Below are 9,802 nucleotides of genomic sequence, written 5' to 3'. Positions count from 1 at the left end.
GACCCCCCCCCCCCCCCCCGGTCAGATTTAAAATATTTGTCCAGGTCATTGACTGATATGACTGTACTCTACATTCAAAATCACTAGCAGTATTTGAAATGAGGTCATTGAGTCGATCAAACACTTATACAAACAAGTCTAAGCGCATTTGATACTATACCAATTTTACACAGCAAAGCAAACCAACTCACACCATTCACTATACTTTAACATCTGCAGTTCGAGCTTAATCATTGATTGAAACCAACACTGCATTTTAATGCAGACGTTGATTTGCACAGACACATTTTGTTAACTTTTACTTGACTAGTTTATTTTTGCTTTGTCTACTTTCACTGATAATTTTACCATCAGAATAATCATTGAATAAATGTAACTTGTAAAACTTTGATTGTCATTTTAACCTCATCAGATTTTTCGTTTAGCCAAGCTTCGGATCAAAATTAAGCGTCCAAAAATAGTTCATTAACGCAACAATTTGATCGAAACTTAAACAAATTGAATCGAAGTGGAGTTTAGATAACATTTTTCCCACGAATAATGAAACAGTTTGAGAAACTGTCTGAAGAAAACGAAGACGAGGGAATCGAAGAGGTCGTCACAACACCTGAGAGCATGAGCGAAACAAACAACAGCAACACAAATATCATTACGAAAACCAAAAGAAAACAGGCATTTTTTTCTGTTACAACTCATAATCAAGACTTACATTCTAGTTTTGAATCACTTTGTAAGAATATTACACCTTTTGAATCATCTTACAAGAATACTGCGTCATTACGAACGGTACCGAAAAAATCTACTTCCAAAGAAAGTGGCTGGCGCTTTCAGGTGCCCTCTTCCGTTTAATGCGGAAAGCGCTTAAATTTTGGTAAAGTTGTTTCCACAAAGCAATTAGGAGCCATAAAATGAAACATAGGATCCCCGATTCAAAAACTTGAAAGGTTTAGTTTAGTGGTTTAGGGTTAGTTTTGAATCAACTTGCAAAAATCGTTCAGTTTTTTTAATCATTTTACAAGAATCTTGCACGTTTTGAATCCTCCGACATAAATATTGCAAGTTTTAGTTTATCATGCAAGAATCTTGCGATTTTTGAATCCATGAATCACTAGGTCAGGAACAGAAAAAATCCAAAAATAGGTGAACAAAAACAATGACCCTCAAAACCAAACAACAGGAGAGCAATGCAGCAGTACGAGCAGCCAAGACTGTGTGTCATCTTTAATCGGGGATCGAGTTATGAGTAATAATAATGACGTCAATATGGTAGTTAACTCTGATCAGAGTTTGACAGCTTCTGAGTACGGCGATGGCAGTTTGGGGGCAGGCTCTGACGTCATCATGCATCATCACCAAAGTGATAACCTGACAGTGATGAAACTTGTCAATGAAGAGGTACGTTGTCGTTTCGAACAGAGTTTTTTTTACTGGAAAGTGGTCAGTTCTTGTCATGACTGAGTGGAATATTTCAATAACTATATTCTACATTTTACTCAATAAAAAGTCGCTCTTTAAGTTGGCACGTTTTGATGTACAACTTTACAGGTTAGAGGATTCATATTACTAAAAATGACATTAAAAACATTGCGACAAGGTCGCTTTATTTGATCAATCAAAATTGAGTTCAAATTATGGGCCGGTCAGTCAAGAATTGACATTATAAGCTAACTACAACCATTTTTTTTAACTCTGTTTCCAATTTTTTAACATTTTCTCAAAGAATACATTGAGTATATGGGATAATGCAAGCCTACTTGAAGAAAATTAATTCCATTTTTTTATTAAATGATATCTTCAGTATGATTCTGGTAAAAAAACAAAAATGGCCGCAAAAAGTTCTTTAACATTTGGATATCAACAAAACTTGATTCGGATAAAAAGAACAGTCAAACATAACTTGCTGTAATAGAAAACCACTCATTCGAATTATTACGTAGCGATTCCTGCTTTTTCAGACGAAAACCCAATGCCTTCGAAATTAACCTATCCCGTAAATGATTTTTGCAAATGTCCAGAGTTATAGATGTGAAACATCAATCGGTATAAATAACTATTTTGGCAAACCAATCTCTCGCAGTATTCTCCGAGGAAAATGTTTCAATTAGCCGAAGTCAATATTTGGACTGCTTGTTATTATTTAATTACCCAGAGTGAGCAACTAGCCTCATTCAATACAGTCAGCAATTGACTTGTATGACATTTACTTATTCGGGAATTTTCGATTGCCAAAGATAAGATCTCTTTTCTCTGGATTTAGACTAGGCAGACTGAACCGTTACAATGATTTTTTTAGTGGGCATATTGATCAAGAACTATACTCGAGATAGACTGATTCAGTATTTTTCAACGATGTTCTGGCTTTTTATTGGTTCAGAGCACAAATACACTGGGTAGTGACTCCGAGTACGAACGATCTAATATCAAACTTGTAAAGATCCATATTATATATGCATATGCTAATTTGCAAATTGTTGCTTCAATCGGCAACTATTAATCTGATGGACTTTTGTGCAATCATTTACGCGTTATTTTTTCATTGATTTCTGTCAGTTTAGCACGTTGTGAGCAGCACGACGAAAAACAGTGGCAATTGCAAGTAATTGTACTCCCTAAAAACAGCTAATTGAAAATAATGAAATCTTCCTCATTTCAGGTCGACTGTCGCAAACGCGTCTCTTGTGAATGCATCAAAGCATACATGATACAGAACAGTTCCAAACTAAGTCAATCCGAAATTGACTGTTTCCACACAGCTATAGCCGAGATAGAATCCTTGAAACCCAGAAGTATCCTCAACAACTGCGAGCTCAAAATCATCACAGGCGTTGCAAACGGTTAGTGCAAGTCTGAAACTTTTGACCTGAAACTTCAAATTCAAGTTTAGTTTTAACAGCCTAAAGACAGAACTCAGCAGAAGTCATCTTGGAAACATACTTTAATGGATCTTTCGACTTACATATGTATTTTGTTTTCTTGGGGAGGCTGAAAATTTTAGTGTGAAGCAAACTCTTTGCGGGTTAATTTTCATTTCTCTGTCAATCATTTCGTTAATTAAAACTGAAACCAGCTATTGTTCCTTCTTTTCAATTGCTATTAATGTGACATCTCACCTGTGACAATAATGTGGCCGGGAAAGGAAAAAGAAAAAAGCTCAATAAACCATTGTTTATTTTGAAATCAAGGATTTTTTAAAAGTCAAAACGACCATAACCTTTATACTAAAATTACTAGATAATATATAGGTTTTCAATTGAACTGTTATTTCGTAGGCCTTGATTTGAATTGTTCTGTTCTGTCAATATAAAAATGCAGAAAAGCGGAAATATTTTTAAAAAGAGACAACAACTTATTACAATTTGAAATGTTTATATGGACTGTAAACAAACAACGATTAGACCAAAACTAGCTTTTCTATTTTTTTCATCATTAGAAACACGTAATTGTTGCGGATTATATGGATATGAACAATTTGAAAAAAAAAAGGAAATCCACAGAAAAAAGTGATGTTTTTTGGTTAATTATCGAGTTAAACTAGCTAAAAAACGGTAAAATTTTAATTCACCCTAGAACTAGTCTTCTTTGGAGTAAACAAATTTTGTGCCAGCAGTTTTAAGGTGTTGAAAACCGGCAAATTAAAACAAAATTTACTTAATAAGCTCCTTTCAATCCCTTTCGGATGAGAGAGGTCTCAAATGGTGAAAAAAATGTAGGAATATTTTAGCCAAAAAATGGATCAAACAGTTCAACAACACCCTTCTGTTTGTAGAAGTAAATACCAACAACATTATCGTTCAAAATTTTAACATATTTGTTGGCACAATTGGAATTGAAATTGCGTAAAAGTGTTGAAAATGTGTACAAAACCACGAAAGTCATTCAATAGTTCACAAAACTGCAAACCCTGATACTTCCTTAGGAAAAACGAAAATGATAAAATCCTTGTCTAAATATTCTACGCTGGACGGGCTCTCTGAAAATACCATAAACACATATCTACCATTCACAAGCACAAAAGAAATCAAGCACAAACACACCCACACATATGAATACATATTCCTAAACCAGACCTTAACAAAAACACAGAATAAAAACGCATATACCAACCAATTGTTTCTCATATCTGAAACTGAAACTGATTTTACTTTACTGTCAGTCAACCAATTTTTTTATTAAGCTCCGACAATTTATTTTCTAATATTATATTAATTGACGAAACTCAAACATCTAATTTCTTGTCATAACAAAAGTAAAAAAAAAATACGCACATATTTAAATGAAAACACAGGCACGCGCACACACAATTGTACATTTGAACAAACGAACGCTCAAACACACACTAAACAAACAATTACATCTACACTCACGCATACCTAAAAACAGTTAGACATACACACAGGTACACGAAACACACATACATATACACACACAATCAAGAACACACACACGCACTCCAACACACGCACACATACTATTGTTTGACTTCTGTATTGCAGTCAAATCCTCATTGCCACCAGATTTACACGGTTTTAGAAAGTTTTTAAACCCGGTGGTGTTTTTTGTTTGCAGGTTGAGTAAATTTTGTTTATCTCGACCCATTTTGCTTCTATTTCTTTTAACGTTTCTTTTGACATCATAAACTGATTTCAATAATACCATCTGCAATCAGTTTGTCATTTAGCTCCATTGATTTAGTTTCACAGATACAGATAAAAAAGACACCTGCTTAAAAATTCAAGATCGTTTGATTTATGTCTTGCGATTAAATCTTCATTGCCACTGAAATTACTTAATTTTACAAAGTCTCAAACTAAGAAATGTTTTCTGTTCGTAAATCAATTAAATTATGATTCTCTCAACCCATTTTGATGTTATTTGCCACATTTCTGTTGACATCATAAACTGAATTCACTAATATGATCGGCCAATCAATTTGTCATTCAGCTCGAATGATTTAGCTTCTAGATAACAAAATTCCTGAAAACTGAAAATTTGATTCTTTATCAGCTACTTATTCGTTTAAAAGTTGCTGCGAACAAAACCCTCACGCACACACATTTCATTCAGTTCCGAACAAATGTTATTGGAATTTCGGAAGCCATTTTGCGATTAAGACTAATAATGTAAGAGATGCTTGGAGACTTTGTAGCGCCAAGTTGGGTTTTCATCTACCTCTTTTAAATTCTATAATTGATAATCCCCCAAATATTATTTGAAAACTTTTGCTTTCTGGTGGAAAAAAAGTTTTTGCCTCATAGAGCTTTTGCCCCATACCAATTTCGGTCTTCCATTTTCAGGCTATAGAACTTCTCACGGCTGAACATATTGTACAATTGTTTTCCATATTTTTAGAAAATAGCACCGGCGCCAACGAATACATGTATTATAAGGTTCAAAACTTCGAAACAATTCAATAACCTGTCACTTCTCGAAAACAACATACAATCATTTTTCTGGGAGCATACAAACATAGCATACAAACATAGTGTGAGCCTTGAATAGTGTGTCATCCATGAGCGGGAACAATCTATACTGATAAGTCTTTGACTCACCCAATGAGTGGGGAGCTCAAAATTTAATGCATCATCTTACTAGCTGTAACTCAGTGGCGGGTGAAATTTGATTGCCCAGAACAGGAAGTTTTACCTCAAACAATTTTTCCAAGAAGGAAACGAGTGTGATTGCATGGGTGATTGCTTGGGTTGAACTGATAACAATGATCGTTTATGAACCAAGAGTTTCCAATTAGATAGCTGCAAGTTTTAGCATATAAACATTATTCTGGGAGCTTTTCCGTTTGTGCCCCCCTACCTCCCCCGGTTACAGAGCAGCCATTACATAGTGAATCGTGGTGTAAATCCTTTTTCTGTCAGAGAAAGTTGACAGCTTGGAATTTGGTCACGATTCAGGTTGCAATCCGACATTCACCTCCGGAAAAAGAAGCAACAAATTCCTGGTGGTCGGCCGGAAGGACTCCCCGCCTGAATTTGTGATCCACTCATGTGGTACAATAAAGAGGAGGGGTTACTGGGGCAGCATCAACTACCTCGAGTGGCTGAAAGTTCTTCAGTTGATTCTCAGTGCTGTTGCATTCCTGTATGTTCTCTTTTACGACTTTGATCAGGTATGTGTACACCGAAGAGTCCCACAAATTAGTGTCACAAAAAGATCAGCCTCTCTACTCTCATGCAGGATGTCTGTGTAAATTCAGTACTTCTTCTGGATCTATCCCCCCCTCGTGTTTTTATGACCCCCTATTACAAATTCAGTTGTTATATAGCACATTGCTACGTAAAAAAGTAATCCGTGCATCTGGGGGAGGGGGAGCGTGGGAAGCGATATGCTCATATGGTCTCCACAAGAGTTGGAATCCATTCGGATACACCCCCCCCCCCCTCCACTCCAATGGCGAGTTCATGACTCCATAATTCAATTTTCCTTGTAGTATTATTAGATACCATTTTAAGGCCGCAAAAATGACTATTGTTGTTCTTCATCTATAACTCATAATTAGCCCTGATCGGGGAATTCAAGGGGGGGGACTTTCATATGGATTTGTGGATTTCAGTTGCATCTTGAGATGCCAGTTGAGGGCTGTCTGGACATCAAGACTTCCATCTTCCACGGACTCACACCATCCAGTCCTCACAACTCTCAGTCATACTGTGGAAAGAAATCAAGCGCCAGTGACCAGTCTCTTCTGGGCTTTTTGGGTGATCCCGAGAGCACTTCTCCCGTTTCTGTTCTCTCAAAAGCCAACGACTTTTTCAAACAGCTGGGGCAATTGAATAACAATTGACTGCTATTATGTCCCATTATGGCGATAATAAACAACAAACATTTGATCATTACCGCTTTTAAGTTATAGCTAGATTGATTTTCTTATTTACAAAAAAAAAAGATTATTTTGCTTGAGTCTTTAGCCTAAAGAACGAAATGCGCAGCTTCTCTGACAAATAGAAGTAGTAACAAACCTATACACCTGAACTCACTTTTTGGCTGATTTTCCCCAAACATGTTCGATCATGCGCGCGGATGAAAAGTTCTTGGCAATTATTCCCTTTTAGTTTAGGATTGTTGCCTGAAAATTTAATGGACTTACCTTTTTGAACGCGACATGTTGGCTTGCCTCTTTAATAAGGTATATAAACACACTGTGGAGAATACTGTTTGTATACAAATGCCTAAGGGCTATAAATCCACTCTATATTTGTCATGAACACTTTTGCGTGGAAATCGGGGCTTCTAATGTGAATAAACTATATATATATATATATATATATATATATATATATATATATATATATATATATAAGGTATTGTGAATGCAGGCTTAATTCCTGCTTACGCAAATTTGAAGAACACAATTTGATAAGTTTATGAGGGATATTTAAACCCTGTGAAGAAGATTGTTTGTATACAAATGTCTGAGGGCTATAAATCCAGTGAACACTTTTGCGCAGTAGCAGTAATCTGGGTGTCTAATGTGAATAATCTATGTATTGGTATATGCAGACTCACGTTGAAGATTTTGTTTTTTAACTACATGTGAAACGTCTGGGTAGGAAGCGTTCTACTTTCTGATGAGATTATTACCTAAGGGCTATTTTTAGAACACAAACTCAAACTCGAACTCGAACTTGTCTGGCTCAGACTGTTAAAAGACTTCCCTTTCATTTATTACACAATAAGCCATATGATTCAGACGTATTACGTTTTGACGAAATTCGTATCTGAAAACAACAAGTTCGAACACGATAAAAGGAAGTAATTGATTCTTCAATAGAATTTATATAAAAAAGGAACAAAAAAGCCTTTTGAAAGATAATAATTTACTGAAACTTTGACCTCATTAACTGTTGTTTTGTCCAGCAAAGACCAATTGACAGGGAAGACAATAGTCGAGTAGAAAGAACACAAGTTGAAAGTAACTTCCTGCAATTTAAATCAGGTTAATTCAACATTTGAAAAGAATTCATCGTTTGAAGTGATACTAAGAAGTTAGGTCCTTGAGGAATCCGAAAAGTATAGAAACATCTTGTTTATAGTTTTGAAGGATCTATCAGAAAAACGAGTGGTGTCAAGAAGAACAGTTGGGTGGAACAACATCTTGTCACTTTGGTTGCAGAGAGCATACGGCCACAAAAGACGGAAAAAACTCTTGTTTGAATTCCGAGCGCTTCAAAAACAAATTGACATAAGAAAGCAAAAAAGAACATCTGGAAACCAGAGGAGCAGCATTTTGTGTCTATCATCAGAGCGCATCAAGAATCCCTAGACTAGTGGAGTGGATCAAAACAGAATACTTCTGGAAAGTAAGTTAAAAATCTTCTCTAATCATCATTTATCTCCGCCATCATTTCAACCTATATAACTCATCCACGGATCAAGAACAGGTACCAACATAGTTAAAGATTAGCATCCCTTATTCATCAGGAAGCATTTTTTCTCTATGTTTTAAAGGCGAGGAGCTGAGATTAGTCGATTATCAAATAATTAAGACAAATATTTATTTGTTAAGATTGCATCCCAAAATTTATGACCTATCAGATGTGAAATATGAAAACTCCTTTTAAAAACCAACACAAAATTATCTTAAAAAGCGTCATTTTCAATGTCAAAGTTCAATTGTACATCATTTTTTCCTCTTAATGTGTAAGTCCTAGAGAAAAAATTCTTAGTGAAAAGTTGTTCCATTAGTGAAAACTAACACAAATATGCTTTAAAAAACATCAATTTTGCTCATATAACATATGTATGAGTCATCGAAGGTCAATTGTACATCATTTTTTCGTCTTAATGTACAAGTCCTAGAGAAAATTTTCTTAAGGAAAAGTTGTTCCATTAGTAAAAACTACCACAAATATGCCTTAAAAAACATCAATTTTGCTCACATAACATATGTATGAGTCATCAAAGGTCAATTGTACATCATTTTTTTCCTCTTAATGTACAAGTCCCAGAGGAAAAATTCTTCAGGAAAAGTTGTTCCATTAGTGAAAACTAACACAAAAATACTTTAAAAAACATCAATTTTGCTCACATAACATATGTATGAGTCATCAAAGGTCAATTGTACATCATTTTTTTCCTTTTAATGTACAAGTCCTAGAGATAAATTTCTTAAAGAAAGATTGTTTCATTAGTGAAAACTAACACAATTATACTTTAAAAAACATCAATTTTGCTCACATAACATATGTATGAGTCATCAAAGGTCAAATGTACATCATTTTTTCCTCTTAATGTACAAGTCCTAGAGGAAAAATTCTTAAAGAAAAGTTGTTCCATTAGTGAAAACTAACACAAATATGCTTTAAAAAACCTCAATTTTGCTCACATAACATATGTATGAGTCATCAAAAGTCAATTGTACATCATTTTTTTTCTCTTAATGTAAAAGTCCTAGAGACAAATTTCTTAATGAAAAGTTGTTCCATTAGTGAAAACTAACACAAATATGCTTTAAAAAACATCAATTTTGCTCACATAACATATGTATGAGTCATCAAAGGTCAATTGTACATCATTTTTTTTCTCTTAATGTAAAAGTCCTAGAGACAAATTTCTTAAGGAAAAGTTGTTCCATTAGTGAAAACTAACACAAATATACTTTAAAAACATCAATTTTGCTCACATAACATTTGTATGAGTCATCAAAGGTCAATTGTACATCATTTTTTTCCTCTTAATGTACAAGTCCTAGCGGAAAAATTTCTTAAGAAAAATTTGTTCCATTAGTGAAAACTAACACAAAAATACTTTAAAAAACATCACTTTTGCTCATATAACATATGTATGACTC

At 34.6% G+C, this 9,802-nt stretch overlaps 1 protein-coding gene across 1 annotated transcript; it reads left to right on the top strand.

Annotated features, from left to right (window-relative positions):
• The first annotated feature begins 207 nt into the window (after positions 1–207).
• On the top strand, positions 208–6,912 carry LOC142339818 (uncharacterized). Its single transcript, XM_075390110.1, has 5 exons — positions 208–672; positions 1,141–1,395; positions 2,654–2,834; positions 5,907–6,121; positions 6,566–6,912. The coding sequence occupies exons 1-5, from the start codon at positions 541–543 to the stop codon at positions 6,794–6,796; spliced, it is 1,014 nt and encodes a 337-aa protein (XP_075246225.1). The 5' UTR covers positions 208–540; the 3' UTR covers positions 6,797–6,912.
• Positions 6,913–9,802: the final 2,890 nt, after the last annotated feature.

Source organism: Convolutriloba macropyga, chromosome 5, assembly GCF_964194025.1.
Source record: "Convolutriloba macropyga chromosome 5, txConMacr16.3, whole genome shotgun sequence".
NCBI lineage: Eukaryota > Metazoa > Xenacoelomorpha > Acoela > Convolutidae > Convolutriloba > Convolutriloba macropyga.
Note: the sequence above shows the minus strand (reverse complement) of the source record. Positions and strands in the feature narration are given on the sequence as shown.

Excerpts from the sequence above, each read along its gene's own strand:
- LOC142339818 (XM_075390110.1), top strand. The coding sequence starts at position 541 with ATGAAACAGTTTGAGAAACTGTCTGAAGAAAACGAAGACGAGGGAATC. Across the intron at positions 1,396-2,653 it reads TGAAACTTGTCAATGAAGAG|GTCGACTGTCGCAAACGCGT; the intron begins GTACGTTGTCGT and ends TCCTCATTTCAG. Across the intron at positions 2,835-5,906 it reads CATCACAGGCGTTGCAAACG|GTTGCAATCCGACATTCACC; the intron begins GTTAGTGCAAGT and ends GTCACGATTCAG.